This window comes from Aquarana catesbeiana, linkage group LG08 (genome assembly GCF_042186555.1).
Source record: "Aquarana catesbeiana isolate 2022-GZ linkage group LG08, ASM4218655v1, whole genome shotgun sequence".
NCBI lineage: Eukaryota > Metazoa > Chordata > Amphibia > Anura > Ranidae > Aquarana > Aquarana catesbeiana.
In genome coordinates this window covers 142,960,060-142,983,975 of record NC_133331.1, presented here as the reverse complement: position 1 = coordinate 142,983,975, position 23,916 = coordinate 142,960,060, and the positions used below count along the sequence as shown (strand labels likewise).

Genomic DNA, 23,916 nt, shown 5'->3' with positions numbered 1-23,916 from the left:
GTCTAGCCAAGTTCCCAACAGTATCTCCCCACCAGAGGAAACACAAACAACTGAAGTCCAGCAGGGGGAAGTGGAATTTTATGGGCTGGTGCAGTGTTTTTTAGGAAGGGGAGGAGCCAAGGTCTCTCATTGTGGCGGTCCTGAAAGACGGTGAAGGAAAGTTCAATTTTGGTCTCACATTTGACCAGAGCACCTTCTTCCACATGGTTGCCGTGTCTCCCACATTGCTTCTCCCAAACTGTATATGGGACTTCTTATGGCTTTCTTTCAACAATAGCTTCTTGCCACTCTTCCATAAAGACCAGATTTGTGGAGTGCACAACTAATAGTTGTCCTATGGACAGATTCTCCCACCTGAGCTGTGGATCTCTGCAGCTCCTCCAGAGCTACCATGGGCCTCTTGGCTGCTTCTCTGATTAATGCTCTCCTTGCCCGGCCTGTCAGTTTAGGTGGATAGCCATGTCTTGGTAGATGTGCAGTTGTGCCATACTCTTTCCATTTTCCGATGATAGATTGAACAGTGCTCCGTGAGACGGTCAAAGCTCAGAATATTTATTTATAACCTAATACTGCTTTAAACGCTTGCCGACCGGCTCATGCCGATATACGTTGGCAGAAGGGCACGTACAGGCATATTAACGTACCTGTAAATTGCCCTTTACACTCATGAGCTCCGTGAGTGTGAGGGGGATACCTGCAATAGTCTCAGGAAGAACGGGGAAATGCTGATGTAAACAAGCTTTTCCCCGTTCTGCCTAGTGACACTGATCACAGCTCCCTGTAATCGGTGTCGTGTTACACATAGCGCCCCCCCCCCCACAGTTAGAATCACTCCCTTGGGACACACTTAACCTCTACAGCACGCCCTAGTGGTTAACCCCTTCACTGCCAGTCACAGTTACACAGTAATCAATGCATTTTTAATCGCACTGATCGCTGTATAAATGTGAATGGTCCCAAAAGTGTCCAATCTGTCCGCCATAATGTTGCAGTCACGATAAAAATTTCTGATCGCCGCCATTACTAGTAAAAACAAAATTATTAATAAAAATGTCATAAACTATACCCTATTTTGTAGACGCTATAACTTTTGCGCAAACCAATCAAACGCTTATTGCAATTTTTTTTACCAAAAATATGTATTAGAACTGAGGAAAAAAATTATAATATATAATATATAATATATATATATATATATATATATATATATATATATATATATATATATATATATATATATATATATATATATATATATATATATATATATAAAATTATATTTACTTATTTGGGGGGGGGGGGGGGATATTATAGCAAAAAGTAAAAAATGATGCGTTTTTTTCCAAAATTGTCTCTATTGTTTTTGTTTATAGCGCAAAAATTAAAAACCGCAGGGGTGATCAAATACCACCAAAAGACAGCTCTATTTGTGGGGAAAAAAGGACGTCAATTTTGTTTGGGAGCCACGCTGCACGACCGCGCAATTGTCAGTTGAGAGGTCTGTCAGCAGGGGGGTGTGAGGTGGTCATGGAGGGATATCAATCAGCGGGTGGGGGAGTAACTGGGAGTGATATCTTTTGAAGTAGGGTCTGTCATCTGCAGGTTGGGAAATGGTCACATGTGATATGCCAATGCCGAATCACAAAAAACGCTCTGGTCTTTTCCCAGCCAAAAGGTCCGGGGCTGAAGTGTTTAAGCTTCTCCACAACTTTATCCCTGACCTGTATGGTGTGTTCCTTGGCCTTCATGACGCTGGTTTGTTCACTAAGGTTCTCTAACAAACCTCTTAAGTGCTTCACAGAACAGCTGTATTTATACTGCGATTAAATTACACACAGGTGGACTCCATTTACTAATTAGGTGACTTATGAAGGCAATTAGTTCCACTAGATTTTTGTTAGGGATATCAGAGTAAAGGGGGCTGAACACAAACGCACGCCACACTTTTCAGATATTTATAAAAAAATTAAAAACCATTTATCATTTTGCTTCCACTTCACAATCATGTGCCACTTTGTGTTGGTCTATCACATAAAATCCCCAAAAAAAACATTTAGGTTTTTGGTTGTAACAAAACAAAATGGGGGAAATTTCAAGGGGTATGAATACTTTTTCAAGGCACTGCATTTCAATCAATTTTGGATTTTTTTTTGCATCTCTCTAATTAACATTTTTTACCCTGCTGATCCAATAATCCAGAAAAGCCTCCTCTGTGTGCCAATCTGACCTACTCCTGGATTTTGGGACGAAGGTACCCAACCCTTTCTAATCCAATACAAGTGACCAATAAGGGCAGTATATCCTATGAAGTAATACTCAGTCTTGCTGGACAGAGAAAAGTATCACATAGGCATTCCTGCATAGAAGCTTTCTAAAAAAAAAAAAACTAAGAAGGGGAAAAAAGTGAGTATTACTTCATAGGATTTTCAAGTGCAATTTACAGGCTTCAAGTAGCTGGGCAAATGCAGTGTGCTTTCAGCTGCATTCCACTTGACGCAAAGATAACTTTTAAATTCTTCTAAGATCCTTCTAAACTTCTTTACAGGTGCTTCTGACCTCCTCCCGAGCAGTATCAAACCACTTTGAAAATTATACTGACCTGTATGGTTAGAAAAAACAGTTCTCATATTAACCACTTAAAGACCAGCCTCATTTTGGAATTTAGGTGTTTACATGCTTAAAACAGTTTTTTCTGCTAGAAAATTACTTAGAACCCCCGAACATTATATATTGTTTTTTTTTTTTTTTCTAACACCCTAGAGAATAAAATGGCGGTCATTGCAATACTTTTTTTCAAACCGATTTGAGCAGCGGTCTTACAAGCGCACTTTTTTGGGGGGAAAAAAAAACAAAAAAAACAACACTTTTTTGAATAAAAAAATAAAACAGTAAAGTTAGCCCAATTCTTTTTTATATTGTGAAAGATAAGGTTACGCCAAGTAAATTGATACCCAACATGTCACGCTTCAAAATTGCGCCCGCTCGTGGAATAGCGTCGAACTTTTACCCTCAAAAATCTCCATGGGCGATGTTTAAAAAATTCTACAGGTTGCATGTTTTGCGTTACAGAGGAGGTCTAGGGCTAGAACTATTGCTCTCACTCCAACGATCGTGGCGATACCTCACATGTGTGGTTTGACCACCGTTTTCATATGCGGGCGCTACTCACCTATGCGTTCGCTCCTGCGCACGAGCTCATCGGGACGGGGCATTTTAAGAATAACATTTTTTTTTTTCATTTATTTTATTTTTACACATAAAAAAAAAAAAAAAAATTAATATATATATATTTATATATTAATATATAAATATATAAATATATAAATATATATATATATATATATATATATATATATATATATATATATATATATATATATATATATATATATATATATATATATATATTTATATTTTCTTCCTATTACAAGGAATGTAAGCATGACAGGTCCTCTTAAATATGAGATCTGGGGTCAAAAAGTCCTCAGATCACATATTTGGACTTAAACGCAATAAAAAAAAAAAAATGTCATTTGAAAAAATGACATTGAAAAAATGTGGCTTTAAGAGGTATGGGCGGAAGTGACGTTTGGGCGAAAGTGACGTTTTGACGTCGCTTCCGCCCTGCAGTGTCATGGAGACGGGTGGGGGCCATCTTCTCCTCACACGTCTCCATGCACAGCTAGGGAATGGACGCGATTACCTCCGCCGCTGCCAACGGCTCCAGTAAGCGGCGGAGGGCACCGGATCGCGGCAGGAGGAGGTGGGCCCTCTCTCGCCACCAATAAAAGTGATCTCGCGGTGAATTAGCTTCAGAGACCACTTATTTTGTAGCCGACCGCCGGACGAAAACGGGGATACCGGTGTTATGGCAGCTAGCTGTTGCCATAATGATATCTGTCCTCAAAAAAGGGACGTACATCAGCGTGCGGCGGTCGGCAAGTGGTTAACAAAGGCCTGTGTACACAGGCCTTACAGGCAAATCCACCACAAATGGATATCTCAAGCTGTAGTCACAAAACAAAGCTCACGGGGGAAAATGAAAAATGCAAATTATGGTGCCATCTGTCCCTTAGTTTGAAAACAGAAGATCCCAGGATGACACCACTTTGAGCAAGATATCAGAGGCAACATAACTAAGATCGCCAGTTTTTTGGTGAATCTAGTACATTTTCATTTATTGTGGTGAGCTTGTCTGAAAGAGGCACAAGGTTAATCTTACTAAAAATAAAGTGTAAAAAAAAAAAAAAAAAAAGATTGTACTCACTCTGTGTACAAGTCTTCAATCATTGCTACAATAATTACAATAAGAGAAACTGAGAAGATCTGACATCCTGACCCGATAAGTGATGAGAAGATAAGAGGGTGACTGGAGGGTCTGAAAACATCCCCATGGACCTGTTTCCAACCATATTCATCACCCAGATCTCGATCCTACATTAAAGAGGGAAAAAAAAAAAAAAAAAAAAAAAAATGTAAAAACACAGACAAGATGGACATTTAAAAAATACATCCCAGAGAGCACAGTTGCTCAAATAAAGGATGTTTCAATTGATACAGAACATTTCCGAGCACTGAGCAATGAAAACGGTGTTCTTAGCCCACCCATGAAGAGGCCAGAGAAGCCGAGACACCAAATTTAAAATGCATTAGTTACCATAACTATAGCTCAATGGCTAATTTGCATATCTAAATATTGTAATGCCGTATACACACATTATATATAAATTACAGCATTTCCAGAAGAGTTGAAGCTGTTATAGCTGCAAAGGGTGAACCAACTCAATATTAGCCCTACGGACTAAGACTGGGATGCTAATAAAGTTCACGTGGGTGTGCAAAAGGCAGGCGTCCCAGTACTTTTGAAAATTATAGATAATCAGAGGTGCATGAACTCCACGATAGCCGGAAGTGACGTTTGTGGGTCACCGACAGTTGGGAACACCAGGAAGCAGCCAAGCACGCCGGTCCTTTTGACGCTGATGTCTCCCTGTACCTGGCGATCAGTGGCAATGCTATGGTTTGCTTTTAATGCTCCATTAAATTTCTTTATCTTGTACGTATAACCTGTAAGTGGGTCTGTTTGGCTTCAATAAAGTATATCAAACGAGATTACGCTATGTGATTTTTATCTTCTCACATGATCCTGGTTTATTGGCGCTGCCCATACCTAATAGGAATACTAGAAAAGTCAGTGGATATTCCCGAGAAGTGGCAACAAAAGATATACTTGTGATGCTTGATTTTATCAGATTTCTGGTGAGTTTAACCCCAAAGGGGCAAGCTTCTTCTCACGTGGTGACAAGCCTAGGTGTGGGGTGTACGAATTTATGAACTTTTATCACCTATAAAAAAATCTGATTCACTCACCTCAAACCACTTCATGGGACTCTTTCTTTTACTTGTATGAGGAATTGTATAAAAGCGTGTCACATCTTTCACATTATGCAAAAAAAAAAAATTGGGCTATCTTTACCGTTTAGTTTTGTTATTAATTCAATAACCACTTACATACCGAGCCTATTCTGGCACTCCTCTCCTACATGTAAAAATCATAATTTTTTTGCTAGAAAACTACTCAGAACCCCCAAACATTTTTTATATATATATTATATTTATTTCACGAATGAAAAAAAACAAAACCGTAAAGTTAGCCCAATTTTTTTGTATAATGTGACAGAGGTGGTTACATTGAGTAAATATATACCCACGTGATAAAAATGTGCACACTTTGTATACTCCGAGGAATATAAGGAGCCGATAGTCTAACCTCCCAGAGATATATTGCTCCCCGGATGGGGATGGGAGCTGGACAGAGGTATATGCATCTTCACCGACCCTCCTCACATTGTGTAGGGGAGGCTCCCCCCCTTTTTTTTCTTTTCCTCTTCCCCCTTCTGCTCCCTCTTCCCCTATTATCCCGTCTCGCTTCATGTTCTACTATCTGCTTCTCTCCCTAAGCTATTACTCACCTTGTACTTTTTTTTTCTTTTCCTTTTCCCATTTTTGGGTCATCAGACCCCAGGATCAATACGGTCCCCATTACCTTTCTTTTTACATAAAATACAGTGTTTGCCATTTAAAGAGTGATCATGTGTGGGGCAGAACCTCCCTATCCTTCTACAAATTGCTGATACTCCAAGGAGGGCGAAAGTTTTCTGTATGATTAAAATGACTGTATTATGAAATGCCTTTGGGGAGGCTATTGTTTCTCTTGTACATTTCATCGGGAATTTATCTGTTTTCACATGATTACCTCTCTAAAAAATAAAGAATTAAAAAAAAAAAAAATGCGCACACTTGTGGAATAGTGCCAAACTTTGGTACTTAAAAATATCCATAGGCGACGCTTTAAAATTTTTTTACAGGTTACCAGTTTAGAGTTAGAGGAGGTCTTGGACTAGAATTGTTGCTCTTACTCTAATGCACGCAGTGATACCTCACATATGTGATTTGAACGCTGTTTACATATGTGGGCGCAACTTACGTATGCGTTCGCTTCTGTGCGCAAGGATGGGGCGCTTTACATTTTTTTTTTTTTTTTTATTGTTTATTTTACCTTTTTTTTTTTTTTTTACCCATTCTCTTTAAAATTTTCTTTATCACTTTTATTCCTACTACAAGTAATGTAAACATCCCTTGTAATAGGAATAGTGCTTGATAGGTCCTCTTTATGGAGAAATGTGAGGTCTTATAGATCTCCTTCGGGCTGGAAGGGCTGAGATTAAAAAAAAAAAAAAAGAAAGAAAAAGAAAAAAGGAAGAACTGTTTCAGCCTTTTCAGCCGCGTCCCCGGCAATGTTTACAACCGCCGGCTCAAACGTAATGTCATAATGTCGCGCCCCGGACTCCGAGGGTTAAAGAGATGACTGGGGACCATCTGGTCACCAGAAATCTCTATGATCAACTTCCAGCGGCAACCGATTCATTCTCTGGCTCGCCAATCGCACTGGCGAGCCCAGAGAAGCACCGGAGGGCTGTGGGGGTGTCCCCTTCAGCAGCCTGTAAGAGCGATCAAGCAGCTGAACTGCCGCTAGGATTGTTCTTACGGTGCACAGAATCGCCGGACGAAAAAGTGGATATACGAATGATGCCTGTAGCTACTGGCATCATTCAGATATCCCCACTCAAAATCCATGACGTCATATGATGCCCTTGGGCTGGAAGTGGTTAAAGTGTGTTTTTTCCCAACAAATTGCATTTAAAAGACTGCTGCTCAAATACAGTGTGACAAACTATTGCAACAACTGCCTTTTTATTCTCTAGTCTCTGCTAACAAAAAAAAAAAAAATATATAAAAATCTATAATGTTTGGGGATTCTAAGTAATTTTCTAGAAAAAAATACTGATTTTTTGTAAACAATTGTCAGAAAAGGTTTAGTCTTTAAGTGGTTAAACATCCCTCATTTTAGGCAAGTTTTACACTGAGGCGGTTTTCAGGTGTTTTAGCGCTAAAAATAGCCTCTAAATGCCCGAAAACCACCTCCCATTCATATCAGTTAGACCAGGGATCCTCAAACTACGGCCCTCCAGCTGTTGCGGAATTACACATCCCATGAGGCATTGTAAAACTGACATTCACAGACATGACTAGGCATGATGGGAATTGTAGTTCCTGAACAACTGGAGGGCCATAGTTTGAAGACCCCTGAGTTAGACGTTAGAAAAAGTCCTGCAAGCAGCATCTTTGGGGTGGTTTGGGAGCGCTGTGAACACAATGTGCCGCGATTCCGAAGTGCAACCTGGGCGCTTTTAAACCTTTCTAAAACTACTGTAAAGCGCCGCTAAAACTAGCAGGGCTTTACCGCTAACGCTTGGGCTAGCCCAAGTGTGGAAGTGGCCTTACAGACCAAAGTTCATTCCTTTGATCTAAGGACGAAGTGTTACAATGTTATTCCTTATCTCCGTCTAAGCGATGTTGTCAAAAAATTGGCCGGCTGTGAGCAAAGTACACTGCATAGAATTGGGAAAATGCTTTGATAAGATCGTGGGGGGGGGGGAGAATCGTGATCCAATTCTTTAACGACTTCTTGCCGACTGCCGATTTACGTCGGTAGAATGGCACGGGCTGGCAAAAGGGCGTACCTGTACGTCCCTTTAAATTTGCCGCATAGCAGGTGCGCACGCCGGGGGAGGTTGCCCGTGGGTCCCGCGAACTTGATGTTTGCCGGGGGCCCGCAATTGCAGCAAGGAGAGGCAGAACGGGGAGATGCCTATGTAAACAAGGCATTTCCCTTTTCTGCCTAGCAACATGACAGGGATCTACTGCTCCTGTCATCGGGGGAAGTGATCTCTGTCATGTTGTAGTGAGCCCATCCCACCTACAGTAAGAACACATCCAGGGAACACACTTAACCCCTTGATCGCCCCCAAGTGTTTAACTCCTTCCCTGCCTGTGTCATATATACAGTAACCAATGGCTATTTGTAGCTCTGATCGCTGTATAAATGTCAATGGTCCCAAAAAAATGTCAAAAGTGTCCGATCTGTCCGCCATGTCGCAGTCCCAATAAAAAAAAAAAAAAAAAAAAAAATGCAGATTGCCGCCATTACTAGTAAAAAAAAAAAATTATAAAAATGCCATAAATCTATCCCCTATTTTGTAGAGGCTATAACTTTTGCACAAACTAATCAATATACACTTGCGATTTTTTTTTACCAAAAATATGTAGAAGAATACATATCGGCCTAAACTGGAAGAATTTTTTTTTATATATATATATTTTTGGGGGATATTTATTATAGCAACAAGTAAAAAAATATTGCTTTTGTTTCTAAATTTTCGGTCTTTTGTTTATAGCGCAAAAAATAAAAACCGCAGAGACGATCAATTAGATCAAAAGAAAGCTCTATTTGTTGGGAAAAAAGGACGTCAATTTTGTTTGGGTACAACTTTGCACAACCGCGCAATTGTCAGCTAAAGCAACACAGTTGCTTACACACACACACATACACACAAGTTTACATACCCTGGCAAAATGTATGGCTTTCCTGGTCATTTTTCAGAGAATATGGATGATAAGCACAAACACTTTTCTTTCACTCATGGTTAGTGTTTGGCTGAAGCCATTTATTAACAATCAACTGTGTTTACCCTTTTTACCCCTTACCATTTTTCAGAGGATGGTAACCTTTTTAATAGCCATTCAAACCCCTGGTGTCAACTTGTATGCATGTTATCAGGCCTAAATCACCAGGGTATGTAAACTTTTGATCAGGGTCATTTGGGTAGTTTCTGCTGCCATTATGATTTAAAAAACGAGTAAACACAGTTGACTAATAAAAGGTTTCAGCCAAACTAACCATGAGTAAGAAAAAAGTTTTCGTGTTATTCATATTCTCTGAAAAATATATATAATGTCTACACACCCCTGTTAAAATGTCAGCTTTCTGTGATGTAAAAAAAAAAAAAAAAAAAGTGAGACAAAGAAATAATTTCAGAACTTTTTCCACCTTTAAAGTGACCTATAAACTGGACAATTCAATTGAAAAACAAACTTGGCAAAATTTTGCAAAAACACATCTGAAGTCTCCCAAAAGCATGTAGGAAAATGTGTTATGGTCTAAACATTTTGGCCATAATTCCAAAAGATATGTTTGGCGCAAAAACAAAACTGCACATCACCAAAAGAACACAATACCCACAGTGAAGCATGGTGGTGGCAGCATCATGCTTTTCAGCTGTTTTGCTTCAGCTGGAACAGGGGCCTTAGTCAAGGTAGAGAGGATTATGAACCGTTCCAAATACCAGTCAATATTGGCACAAAACCTTCTGGCTTCTGCTAGAAAGCTGAACATCTTTCAGCGCAACAACGACCCAAAGCATACATCCAAATCAACAAAAGGAATGGTTTCACCAGAAGAAGATTAAAGTTTTGGAATTTCACAGCCAGAGCCCAGACCTGAACCTGATTGAAAATCTGTGGGGTGATCTGAAGAGGGCTGTGCACAGGAGATGCCCTTGCAATTTGACAGATTTGGAGCGTTTTTCAAGATGTGTCATGCTGATGGACTCATACCAAAAAATGAGTGCTCTAATAAAATCAAAAGGTGCTTCAACAAAGTATTAGTTTAATCGCTTGCTGACCAGTGCACGATGATATAAGTCAGCACAATGGCACGGCTGCGCAAATGGGCGTAAAGGTACGTCCCCTTTAAGACACGGCATTGTGGGTGCGCGCACGCTGCGTACTCTGTGACCAGGCCCACGGGTGTCCCGTGATCTTGTCACGGAGTGGCAGAAAGGGGAGGGAGATGTCTATGTAAACAAGGCATTTCCCCGTTCTGCCTAGTGACATGACAGATCTACTGCTCCCTGTCATCAGGAGCAGTGATCGCTGTCATGTCAGTGGTAGCTCATCCCCTCCAAGTTAGAATTACTCCCTAGGACACACTTAACCCCTTGATCGCCCCCAAGTGTTTAACCCCTTCCCTGCCAGTGTCATTTAAACAGTAATCAGTGCATTTTTATAGCACCGATCGCTGTATAAATGACAATGGTCCCAAAATAGTGTCAAAAGTGTCCGCCATATTGTGGTAGCCACAATTAAAAAGAAAAAAAAAAAAAAATCGCCGACTGCCGCCATTACTAATAAAAAATAAAATGAATAAAAATGCCATAAATCTATCCCCTATTTTGTAGACGCTATAACTTTTTTTTTTTCAAAATTGTCGGTCTTTTTTGTTTATAGCGCAAAAAAAAAAAAAAAAACACAGGAGGTGATCAAATACCACCAAAAGAAAGCTCTATTTGTGGGGAAAAACGGACGTCAATTTTGTTTGTGTACAGTGTCGCACGAGCGCGCAATTGTCAGTTAAAATGACGCAGTGCTGTATCGCAAAAAGTGCTCTGATCAGGAAGGGGGTAAATTCTTCCGGGGCTGAAGTGGTTAAGGGTATGCACACTTATGCAACCATATTATTTTAGTTTTTTTATTTTTACTTCCCTCCACCTAAAAGATTTCAGTTTGTTGTTCAACTGAATTGTACAGTTTATAGGTCACATTGAAGGTGGAAAAAGTTCTGAAGTTATCTTTGGTCTCGTTTTTTTTACATCACAGAAACCTAACATTTTAACAGGGGTGTGTATACTTTTTATATCCACTATATACACATACACACTAAATATATATTCTGCGCCACAGTTTGTAGGTTTTCGTGCATATGACATGGAAACAAGGCTAAGCGACTCAACTATGGTGATCACACCAAATATTGATTAACTTTCTACTTTGTTTATTGATAAAAATAAAACTTAACACTTCTATTTCTAAAAGCATTCTGAAGGTGGATGTAAATCCGATTCATGAAATTTGAGCTGGGCACATATCTCTGTAATGCTTTCTTATATCCCTTCAAAGCACTAAGTCCCATGGCTTTCTCCTGCTCCATTCTTCTGTTATCAGCACGATAAATTCTCACAAGTTCTCTGTCAACTTTGATTAATCCAGGCTGAATTTTGTGTCAGGGTGAATGCTATAAAAAAAGATTAGCAGAGAGCTTGACTTGTCACAGCACAGTTCTGCAAGTATTAGCCTATGTGGAGGGGGGTAGGGGTGCGCCTTTCCTCCAATGAGCTGTCTCCCAATGTAAGCAAAGAATCCACGCATACTGCTGAATGATGCAGTGAAAATTCTAACAGGATATAAAGCTGAAGACAGCAGATATACAAGTGAAACTTATATTAGGGAGATTTGTTTCATCTCTGTGTATCATCTGAAGCTGTTCACTTCACTGGGTATATGTGAGGGTATACATCCACTTTAATTTACAGCATTTTTTCACACCTGCCTAAAATCTTTGCAAAGTAGTATGTATGTATGTCTATTTTAAAGTATTAAACAGATTAACACTGCAATCTTCAGGGTGCAATGGCAACCTTAAAGTGGTTGTAAAGGCTGAATGTTTTTTACCTTCATGCATTCTAAGCATTAATGTAAAAAACCTTCAGTGTGCAGTTCCCCCCTAATACTTACCGGAGCCCAATCCCGAGATGTGCACAAGACCCGCCGCTCTCCCGGGTCTCTTCCTCCTGATTGTATCCCGCTGCTATCAATCACAGCTAGTGAGGCAGGAGGGGGGGCGGGGCTGAGCTGCGCTGTCTCTTATGGACACAGAGAGCCAGACTGGGAGTGAGCATGCATGAGTGCCCCCACAGCAAGCGGATTGCTACGGGGGCACTCGCCAAAAGGGAAGCACCCAGAGCACCAGCAGGGGACCGAGAAGAAAAGGATCGGGGCTACTCTGTGCAAAATCACTGCACAGAGCAGGTAAGTATGGGAGGTTGTTTGTTTTTTAAGACCATTTTTTCCTTTAACAAGTTCAGCTCTTTGGGGTACTATGTACATCCTGAAGATTGCAGTGTTAATCTGCAGTAGCAGCCATCAGCTTGTACGGGTTTTGTAGAGCCGGCTGCACTGTGATATTCCAGTGTTCAAAAAATTAAAACAATCTGATTCCATGAATACTGACCAGCGATGGGTATATGCAAAGAGCAAGCAGTAAGAGAATTAAATGTAGTCTGCTGTTATGTACTAGCAGAAGAATATGCAAGACATACAAAGCTCTTACCATGTCATCCATTTCCTCCTCTTTGCTGTATCGGGCATAATCCTTCCTTAAGGTTCTCATAAGAATCATTGATACCAATCCCACCAAAAAAATAACCATCATAAAAGAATTGAAGATCGAAAACCAGTGTATCTGGGGGGGAAAAAAAAATTTGGAAGACATGAGGAAACTATCAAATGGAAACAGAAAAGGAACACAAATTCACACACTGAATTTGTAGGTCACACTGCAAAGTACATTTAAAAAAAAAAAAAAAAAAAAAAAAAACAAAACACACAGGATTTGGCTGGAATCACAATTTAAAAATTGAACATGACTATGTATGCCCCTGTATTTATTCAATATAAATCTGTAAGAGGTATGCAAAACCTTGATAACCACACACTGATCACTACATAAACACATGCAATCACTGGTAAAACAATGGCTTATACAAGCAATCCCTGAGTTAAAAACATCAGAGTTATATACGACTCATACAAATGGAGGGAAACAGGAAGTGAGAGGAAATCTACCCCTAGGAAGGGAAACTCACACCTGTAAGTTATCATGAGAAAAAAAGTGTCTCCACTGAGGCTTTATCACCACTCTGTTTCCATGACAACCCTAAATGTTCAAAATTCAATTGTCACAGGGACAGAAAGTGAGGTGAAATTTTCTGAACAGGGGCAGAGATAGCAAAACAAAATTTTACAGGGGTGTTAACCCTTCCCTATGCTATCCAAAAAAACTTTTTGGCTGGAGTTGCACTTAAAAATGCACCTGTTCCAACTTACATACAAATTCAACTTAAGAACAAACCTACAGAACCTGGTTTGTAACCCGGGGACTGCCTGTATGAGGAAAAAGTAAAAATGGCTTACCCTGTGTTGGAAAAATGAAGGGTCAAGGTATTTGTCAAATCGATCTTCAAACCGGACATCAGATTTCTTCCATTTAACCTACAATATAACAACATACAAATGTAAGATTCATCAGATCTGTGAAGACTGCATAAAAGAAATCACTAGGAAAATTTAAAAAAAGAATAGATTAGTGAAGGAAGTTTCACAAAGAAAGTATTAGTAATGATCACAAGGCTAGCCTATGGTAAATTCTTGCCAATGCCTTTGTTTACTGCTCTCCAGAATTTGTTTTCCCCATGTTTGGGTAATGCAAAAGGGATTTCAATTTCCTAAGTCAGTATTGCAAACAGGAATGCTTTGCTGTTCAAAAAAAAATATACGCAAAATGATTGGGTTTGGCAACAAGTCTTATCCAGGTAAAGTAGGGAAGGAAGCAAGGAAGGAAGGAAGAAAGGAAGGAGGGGAGGGGTGACAAGAGCAAGGGATGGGGAGGGGTGGCAAGAGCAAGGGATGGGGAGGGGAGGGGTGGCAAGAGCAAGGGATGGGGAGGGGTGGCAAGAGCAAGGGATGGGGAGCGGAGGGGTGGCAAGAGCAAGGGATGGGGAGGGGTGGCAAGAGCAAGGGATGGGGAGGGGAGGGGTGGCAAGAGCAAGGGATGGGGAGGGGAGGCAAGAGCAAGGGATGGGGAGGGGTGGGGAGGGGAGGCAAGAGCAAGGGATGGGGAGGGGTGGGGAGGGGAGGCAAGAGCAAGAGATGGGGAGGGGAGGGGTGGGGAGGGGAGGGGAGGCAAGAGCAAGAGATGGGGAGGGGAGGGGTGGGGAGGGGAGGGGAGGCAAGAGCAAGAGATGGGGAGGGGAGGGGTGGGGAGGGGAGGGGAGGGGAGGCAAGAGCAAGAGATGGGGAGGGGAGGGGAGGCAAGAGCAAGAGATGGGGAGGGGAGGGGAGGGGAGGCAAGAGCAAGAGATGGGGAGGGGAGGGGTGGGGAGGGGAGGGGTGGAGAGGGGAGGGGAGGCAAGAGCAAGAGATGGAGAGGGGACGGGAGGCAAAGAGCAAGGGATGGAGAGGGGAGGGGACGGGAGGCAAAGAGCAAGGGATGGAGAGGGGAGGGGACGGGAGGCAAAGAGCAAGGGATGGAGAGGGGAGGGGACGGGAAGAGCAAGGGATGGAGAGGGGAGGGGACGGGAAGAGCAAGGGATGGAGAGGGGAGGGGAGGGGAAGAGCAAGGGATGGAGAGGGGAGGGGAGGGGAAGAGCAAGGGATGGAGAGGGGAGGGGAGGGGAAGAGCAAGGGATGGAGAGGGGAGGGGAGGGGAAGAGCAAGGGATGGAGAGGGGAGGGGAGGGGAAGAGCAAGGGATGGAGAGGGGAGGGGAGGGGAAGAGCAAGGGATGGAGAGGGGAGGGGAGGGGAAGAGCAAGGGATGGAGAGGGGAGGGGAGGGGAAGAGCAAGGGATGGAGAGGGGAGGGGAGGGGAAGAGCAAGGGATGGAGAGGGGAGGGGAGGGGAAGAGCAAGGGATGGAGAGGGGAGGGGAGGGGAAGAGCAAGGGATGGAGAGGGGAGGGGAGGGGAAGAGCAAGGGATGGAGAGGGGAGGGGAGGGGAAGAGCAAGGGATGGAGAGGGGAGGGGAGGGGAAGAGCAAGGGATGGAGAGGGGAGGGGAAGAGCAAGGGATGGAGAGGGGAGGGGAAGAGCAAGGGATGGGGAGGGGAAGAGCAAGGGATGGGGAGGCGAAGAGCAAGGGATGGGGAGGCGAAGAGCAAGGGATGGGGAGGCGAAGAGCAAGGGATGGGGAGGCGAAGAGCAAGGGATGGGGAGGCGAAGAGCAAGGGATGGGGAGGCGAAGAGCAAGGGATGGGGAGATGAAGAGCAAGGGAAATTTGCCAGGAAAAAAAAAAAAAAAAGGGGGAGTCGCTTCCACGCCACTAGAAATAATTAAAAAAATAAATAAATAAAAAAGACTTACACCAGGAGGTATATGATGTGGTTCATCCCAGAATAAAGTTCAGGGAATATTATCACCTTTGTGGAAAATTGCTTGTCAAATTCTTTTCCATCAAAAAAAAAAAAAAAAAAAAAAACTAAGGAATAAGCAGTTCTGACTACTCTCTGGATTTCTCTTCTATCATAAATGCTTCTCTTTGCTGGTCAGCTTTTTATCCCCCCTCCCCCCCAAGTGTACACTGAGCTGCACATGTGAAGCTCAGAGCACATACTTGTCATTAAGGATGAGCTCAGGCGTGTTCGCAGCTCCACATGCCTGAACCCACCAGGAAGCTTACACTGCAGATTGCTAATCACAGGCAGTGAGACCTTTGCCGATCCGCGGCTGCAGAGATTGAGAAATGTCTCACTACCTGTGATTAGCGCTGTGCAGTGTAAGCTTCCTGGCGGGTTCGGGAAAGTGGAGCTGCGAACACAGCCGAGCTCATCCTTACTTGTCATGTTTCTGTGCTGTGCCAGTACGAAGCAACTCCCATGCGCATGTGCAGGAGTTCCACCACCCACCATATTGATATGTCTGAAAACTCAGGAGACCGGGTGAAGATGAAAATGCAAGGTAAGTGTGCCATAATATTCATATATGCGCAGCATGCTTGCACATTATGGCAAAAGCTCCTGGGGGACCCAACATGAAAAAAAAAAATAAAAAATGGATTTAGTTCCATTTTAAGTCTGAATTCCTGGCAAACAGCCAAGGGGTCCATGTTGACTAAATTTGATGGGCAAATACAGTGTGCCTCTGACATAAGTTTGAATTTCATTTGAGCAAATTTAGAACTCATTGTGGAGGCAGTTGTCCTGCTTCAAGCTTCTTTTCTATTCCCAAGGACATACCGTATATAGGGAGAGAAGCGGTTCTTAGCATATCAAAAGCTAAGTCAACATTGGCCTAAAGTTTAAACGGTCATACTGTCCAAAAGATGTGCAATTCTGTGGAGCCAGACCATCATGCCAGACAGTAAATGCAAGGTGCCTGACCTCTATTATAGTGAGCAGTACAGTTTCACTAGGACTTGCACCAGTAACACACAGACGACATCTCCTCCCGGCATGCTCACAAGTTAAAACAGAGGGCACTGTGCAAAGCAACAGTCCCAATTAGCTACCTCACTCCTGGGATTTGCCCCACTCGATTGTGTCACAGACTAATAAGTGTTCACACATCTACAGTCCCCATACTGATTAATAAAAGTTTACATTGGATCAGCCCTGCTCACCCCAAAGATGGTTTCTGAAGTTCAGAGAAAATTCAGGATGTCAGAAAAGGCATCACTAAGATTTCTCATGTAACCACAACTTGGAAATGCAAGGACACTTTGCTGCAAAGAGCTTAAACAGGACTCTGGAGCAGGATCAGAAGGCCAAAAGACCCCTTTCACACTGGGTCATTTTTGAGGTGCTTTAGCGCCTGTAAAGTGCCTGAAAAACCCCTCCCAAGCCTGAGTGTTTTCACACTGGGGCAGTGCGCTTGCAGGACGTTAGAAAAAGTCTTGCAAGCAGCGCTGCTGAAAAGCCTGCAAATTGCTTTGGCAACAGCTCAACACGGGCGCTACTAGCGGAGCTTTACCTCGACCCCAACCCCCCCCCCCTCCCCCCGGTGTGAAAGGGCTCTGAATATAAATTCTGTCCATCATTGGCTCCAGCAGAAAACTGCTGATAAAAACAATGTAGTTTCAAAACAGAAACTAAAATGAAGTTATTTTACACTCTAAAGCAGAGGTCGTCAACCTGCGGGCCGCGGACCGGTACGTGGCCTGTTGTTGACCGGGTCGCCATCAGAACAGGTTAGTTAGCAGCCTGTGTGTATTTTTGGCAGCTCTCGCTCTGTCACGATCTGCAGCCGTCCCACCCCCTGCCTTGCCGATAGGCTGACAGCAGCGGCCGCTTGGGAGAAATGACAGCATACACACAGGAGACACAGACTACCAACTATACCACAGTCCGTGACAGGGCTCACCTCCTGCTGAAGCATGAGAGAATAGACATAGGCTGCAGGGGAGGCAGAGATTAAAATGGGCACTGTGCAGGGAGGACCGAATGGAGAGGGATGGGGCAAGGGGGGGTGCACCGTTACCATTTCACACGGGGGGGGGGGGGGCAGGATCTGGAGGTCTTCTTGTTAAAGGGGGCTTCCAGATTCCGATAAGCCCCCCGCGCGCACAGCCCCACAACCACCGAGCAAGGGTTGTGGGGATGAGGCCCTTCTCCCCACTCTCTCTGCATGAGGACCGTGTGGAGGTTCTACAATAGAAACTCACAAAGCAATTATTGCAAACAAAGCTGCCAGATCCTGGGCCTGCTGAGCAGGATACCTGAACACCTGTTAAACTGGCATCACAATGATTAAGCAATTACTGTCAGCGCAGGCTGCTCAATCTGCCAGAGAAAAAAGTTTTTTTTTGTTTTTTTTAACAGGAATTCCAACATTTTATCAGTTGGATGCCTAAGCATTTGAGCACTGTCTGCCGAACAAAAGCTTTTATTCACAGATATAGCAGCATTAATTGCTGGTATACACTACTTGGTGAATTTCCTCCACCATAGGATAAAGCGTAAAAAACTTTAGGAGGAAAAATAATGTTTATCTGGGAGGTCCTCTCAGATACAAAAAAGCTTTTCCAACAATAATGGACAGGAAAAGGCAAGCACAGTTTGAGGAGGCTTTAGTGAACCCAAACACTCAGTTAAGGGAGCATAAATATGGAGCGGACCATACAGCAAGAAATTGCACCATCAATCTTAAGATTGAAACCAGCTGATTCTCCCACATTTGACACCTCAGAAGGTTCCTCAGTTTGAGGGTCCTGGGCAATGGAAGAGAACCTAAAAGTCGCTAAATGCCATTTGTAGAGATGAGTAGGCTTTCCAGAGTTTTGAGGGGGACCCTTTTAGTTCTATTTTGGGGGCGTTTTAACCCCCCTTCTGACCTTAGCCTGATGCACAAAGCAGGAGGTACTATCAGAAGAAATCGCATCCACTGCTTGAGCAATGGTAAAGCAACTGCTATCAATGCTCAGCCTCATGCAAATAGTAAATGTGTTAAGCAGGAAATGCCGGTGTCACCAAAACCTCTTTCACGCTCCCTTTGCTCTCATGTCTCTGCAACAATTTTGTAGCCAGCACAAATGGAGTTTTTTTTTTTTTTAAAACACACTCCTGCGTTGCAGGACGCCAACACCGCGCTAAGCCTCGCCCCCACCTCGCATTATGCCCCCTCCTTTCTCTCTCAAAAAGGGTTTTCCTGCGCAAGCAAGGGCCTCCGATCCGACGGGATCGGCTTGTGAGGGAGGGAGGGATGGCGTGGAGGAGACCTGGAAGCCACCCCGTGTAGAGGCGGTGAAAGGAAACGGCATTGCTGATAGTTTTCAGTTCTCCCTTATATTCAGCCTCATGAAGAGGGGAAGAGTTCAGCCCAGGTAGGGGTGTCTGGAGGAAGCAAAAACCCCCCAAACTTACCGGAGGTCTGCCTGCTGGCTGGAGAAAAAAAAAGTCTGCTGCTTCTGTGACACAGCGTGATCTCTGATCAAAGCATGAGAAGGTACGTGCTCCATACAGCACCCAGTGGTGACACTTAGGCATAACATTTACTTTAAAAGGAGACAATTCATAAGAAAATTTTAAATTTTAAAACATTCACGGTGGGTTCCGTTAAACCTTCAGGAGCCGGGGATCCTCCACAATCCTGGACCTGCAAATAGCACCACCGGCAGAGATATTAATCGGTCTAGTGCCTGAAACAGATTGTCTTTTCTCTGGATCTTTGGGAACGCTTGACCTCAAGAAGCAAGACGGCGGAAAGTCACGAAATTCCAGCTTGTACCCCAGCGTTACCGTGGAGAGGACCCATCTGTCCTGAATGTCCTCTTTCCAGACTTCTGAAAACTGCATTAGTCTTCCCCCCACCTTGGTGAGGGGGCTTGCCTCTTCATGATGAGGCTTTAGGATTCTGCTTTGCAGGTTTCCAACCCCAGGACTTCTTTTGAGCCTGGGTCTGACCCAGAGGTTTTCCTCTACAGTCTGACAGCGGAGGCCGTTGCCACTGCCTAGAGGAAGCCCCTGGCACAGGGGAAAGAGCCTGTTTAAATGAAGGGCGTTTATACCTCCTTTTGACTGGGAAAAGAGTACTTTTCCCAATAGAAATTGTTTGGATATATTTGTCCAAGTCTTCTCCAAATAGTCGCTCCCCATGAAAAGGAACCCAGTTAGGAGGTTTTTACATGGTGCTTCAGCTGACCAATTTTTTAACCACAGGATTCTAAGCATAAGCATATGCACAAGCATAAGCCTAAGGCCCCTTTCACACGATCGGACCGTTCAGGTCCGCCTGTCAGTTTTGATGGCGGACCTAAACGGGCGATCCATGTTAGCCTATGGAGCGTCGGATGTCAGCGGAGACATGTCCGCTGACATCCGACCCCGTCCGATCCGCCAAAAGCAGACGGATGGCCCTACGTCCAGGTCCGTCGCTGGCGGATCGGATGAGATCTGACGAAAACGGACATGCTGTCCGTTTTCGTCTGATCCCTCCATAGGCCGCAGCGGCGCCTGACATGCCCCTCCCCGCTCAGTGAGCAGAGAGGGACCTGTCATCCGCCGGCTCAGCGGAGATCAACGGACTGATCCCTCGCTGAGCCGGCGGACCGAGGCAGGCTCCGTAGAAACGAGTCCGCCTCGTGTGAAAGGGGGCTAAGGCGGGACGCCTGGCGAATAGAATCTTTAAAAGGCATCTATGGCAAAGCATAATGCTTTTGGCAGTTCAGCCAATTCCTTAGCTTGTTGTGCAGGAATCTCTCTAAGGGCCTGTTTAAATTGATCCTTTAGTGCCTGCAGCGACTGCAGGCTGAATAACGGCACCTGCCAAGGAAAAAGTAGACTTTAACAGAGATTCCAACTTTTTATCTCTTGGATCCTTAAGCATTTCTGCATTGTCTACAGGACAAGTTAGGCCTTTATTCACACTGGAAATCGCAGCGTGGTACTTTCCATTTTTTGGAGAATTTCTCCTCCAGGGGACAGATAATTGAAAATCTGATAGGAGAGAGCAAATGCTTATCCGGGTGATCCCATTCAGCAAAAATAATCTGTTCTAGTAATGCATCTGCAGGAAACGCATGCATGAAGCTGAGAAGGTTTTAAGGAACCCAAGGAAGAAATCGAGCTTTCAGGAGACTGCGTTAGGGGCAGCATGAAAGTGGAACAAACCATCTCTGTAAGAGTTTGTATCAGCAATTTCTCAGATTGTGAGGCTGAAAAAGGTTCGTCTACCGTTGTTTCCTCCACAGAGGAATCATCGGTTTGTTTTTCCTCCTGATCGACTGAGGGTAACACCTCATCCTGGTCCCACTGTTCCCTTTGCAAAGGTTCTGAAGTGGGGAGGGACATCTAGCACGCTTCCTATCCATTTGAATGGAGGATGCGATTAAAGCCGCTAATCTTCCTTCCAGATCCTGCAGGGAGGAGGAAAGGACATCTTCAGTCACGTATACAGGGGCTGAGATGTGAGAAGCAGCTGCACCATTAATTTGTTCCAATGGCTTACCCTGGCTTGCCATAACTGGTAATTCAGGCGAGGATGAGAGCGTGGAAATGCGACTCGAGATCCTAATGCCTGGGGGGGTGAAACCTTTACTTTTTTGGTTTTTATGGTGTCTTTTTTGGTAGGCATAGTCCTAAGTACAAAAACAGAGGCACTATACAAATTGCACTTAAAGCGGGGTTCCACCCAAATTTTGAACATTATCTCTATGCATTCTCTTTCCTTGCCTAGATGCTGACATGCTGTGTAAAAAAAATTTAAATCGCTGTAATTACCTTTTTTTTTTCTAATCTTCTTAGCACTTCCTGGTTTTCCTCCCATGGGAGTAGGCGTGTTTCTAGCCTCTCCCAGACCTCCCACAGACCCCTGGGAGCTAGTCTCAGGCTTCCCAGCATGCATTGTGCAACAGCATCATCACAACATCTCGGTGAATGCTGGGAGCACAGCATTCACCGCATCCAGGAAATACATGCTTGTGGGCTTCAAATGCCCACAATGAAGATGGAAACCGCCTTCAGTGAATTTTATAAGTTATTCTTTACAACGAAATCGGACACAGGCGGACTTATTACACAGAACATGTGAGTAGATAATCATGAGAAGAAAAGTTTGTGAATGAACTCCAAAAAAAAAACAAAAAAAAAAACGATAGATATGTGGACCCCCGCTTTAATCGCTGAATATAGTCATGACATTTAAAGCCGCTATAAAGTTCAGCCTAGCGCTGGGAAAAAGGTGTCTTTCCTGTATCAGGAATGCCAGTTTGCAACCCTCACGTGTCCCACAGCTCCTGTGTCCCTGTGTTGCAGGCTGCTCTTTTCGGGGGGGGGGGTGGGGGAATGATTAATGTAAGGGGGGTACAGTGCTGATGTCCCTCCAGGAGGGAAAGAAGAGAACGTTTTGCATTTTTCTTTTACCTTGATAAAAATGTCCCTGCACACGCTGCTGCGACCACAGACTGAGCTTTACAGTGAAGACAACAGAGTAAGGTATATGCATAGACTCCCTCTAGTGGAGAATTAAGACATGACAACACTTTTTCCCTAAAGGAAGAATACATAGGTATTTTTAAAAACTAAATTTCTTCCCTTACTTTATCCCCGCTGCAGGATTTGCTGAACAGACAATCCAACCTTCACCCATCACGGCGGGCTGCGTTTAGCAAACCTTCAAGGACCGGGTCACTAAATATCGGGCTTCCAACTCCCTTGGACCTGTAAAGCACCCCACCAAGAAAGCTACGTAATGTAGCAAGACCAAAGCCCTGGGTTCCTGGGGTCCAGCCCTACAAAGAGGCGTTACAGGCAAAACCTCGTGCTTCGGATACGAGGCCCCAGGTACCATCCTTTTAGGCCTTAGTGGCACTTTGGATGGATCTGGTCTTTATGGAGGCTATTAAAATGTCAACACCTGAAGGTGGCCTATAACCCATTAAGTTATTACTTAGGCTCTGTGTCCCATGATGTACGATAATTTATATATACAGTGGGGACAGAAAGTATTCAGACCCCCTTATATATTTCACTGTTATATCGCAGCCATTTGCTAAAATCATTTAAGTTCATTTTTTTTCCTCATTAACATATACACAGCACCCCATATTGACAGAAAAACACAGAATTGTTGACATTTTTGCAGATTTATTAAAAAAGAAAAACTGAAATATGACATGGTCCTAAGTATTCAGACCCTTTGCTGTGACACTGATTTAACTCAGGTGCTGTCCATTTCTTCTGATGATCCTTGAGATGGTTCTGCACCTTCATTCGAGTCCAGCTGGGTTTGATTATATTGATTGGACTTGATTGGGAAAGCCACACATATCATGTCTATATAAGACCTTACAGCTCACAGCGTATGTCAGAGCAAATGAGAATCATGAGGTCAAAAGGAAGTGCCTGAAGAGCTCAGAGACTGAATTGTGGCAAGGCACAGATCTGGCCAAGGTTACAAAAAAATTTCTGCTGCACTTAAGGTTCCTAAGAGCACAGTGGCCTCCATAATCCTTAAACGAAAGACGTTTAGGACGACCAGAACCCTTCCTAGAGCTGGCCGTCCAGCCAAACTGAGCTATCTGGGGAGAAGAGCCTTGGTGAGAGAGGTAAAGAAGAACCCAAAGATCACTGTAGCTTTAGCTCCAGAGATGCAGTCGGGAGATGGGAGAAAGCTGTAGAAAGTCAGCCATCACTGCAGTCCTCCACCAGTTGGGGCTTTATGGCAGAATGGCCCGACGGAAGCCTCTCCTCAGTGCAAGACACACGAAAGCCCGCATGGAGTTTACTAAAAAAACACCTGAAGGACTCAAAGATGGTGAGAAAGAAGATTCTCTGGTCTGATGAGACCAAGATAGAACTTTTTGGCCTTAATTCTAAGCGTTATGTGTTGAGAAAACCAGGCACTGCTCATTACCTGTCCAATACAGTTCCAACAGTGAAGCATGGTGGTGGCAGCATCATGCTGTCGGGGTGTTTTCAGCTGCAGGGACAGGACGACTGGTTGTAATCGAGGGAAAGATGAATGCGGCCAAATACAGGGATATCCTGGACGAAAACCTTCTCCAGAGTGCTCAGGACCTCAGACTGGGCCCAAGGTTTACCTTCCAACAAGACAGACAATGACCCTGAGCACACAGCTACAATAACAAAGGAGTGGCTTCACAACAACTCCGTGACTGTTCTGGAATGGCCCAGCCAGAGCCCTGACTTAAACCCAATTGAGCATCTCTGGAAAGACCTAAAAATGGCTGTCCACCAACGTTTACCATCCAACCTGACAGAACTGGAGAGGATCTGCAAGAAGGAATAGCAGAGGATCCCCAAATCCAGGTGTGAAAAACTTGTTGCATCTTTCCAAAAAGACTCATTGCTGTACTAGATCAAAAGGGTGCTTCTACTAAATACTGAGCAAAGGGTCTGAATACTTAAGACCATGTGATATTTCAGGTTTTTTTAATAATAAATCTGCAAA

At 43.8% G+C, this 23,916-nt stretch overlaps 1 protein-coding gene across 2 annotated transcripts in view; it reads right to left on the bottom strand.

Annotated features, from left to right (window-relative positions):
- Positions 1-23,916, bottom strand: part of TM9SF3 (transmembrane 9 superfamily member 3) — a 102,652-nt gene that overhangs the window by 24,930 nt on the left and 53,806 nt on the right. For both annotated transcript variants that reach the window (XM_073596511.1, XM_073596510.1), the window contains 3 exons: positions 13,432-13,509; positions 12,569-12,700; positions 4,268-4,434 (listed from right to left, as the gene is read on the bottom strand). In XM_073596511.1, coding sequence (XP_073452612.1) covers positions 4,268-4,434; positions 12,569-12,700; positions 13,432-13,509 — 377 coding nt within the window. The remainder of the gene's footprint in view (positions 1-4,267; positions 4,435-12,568; positions 12,701-13,431; positions 13,510-23,916) is intronic.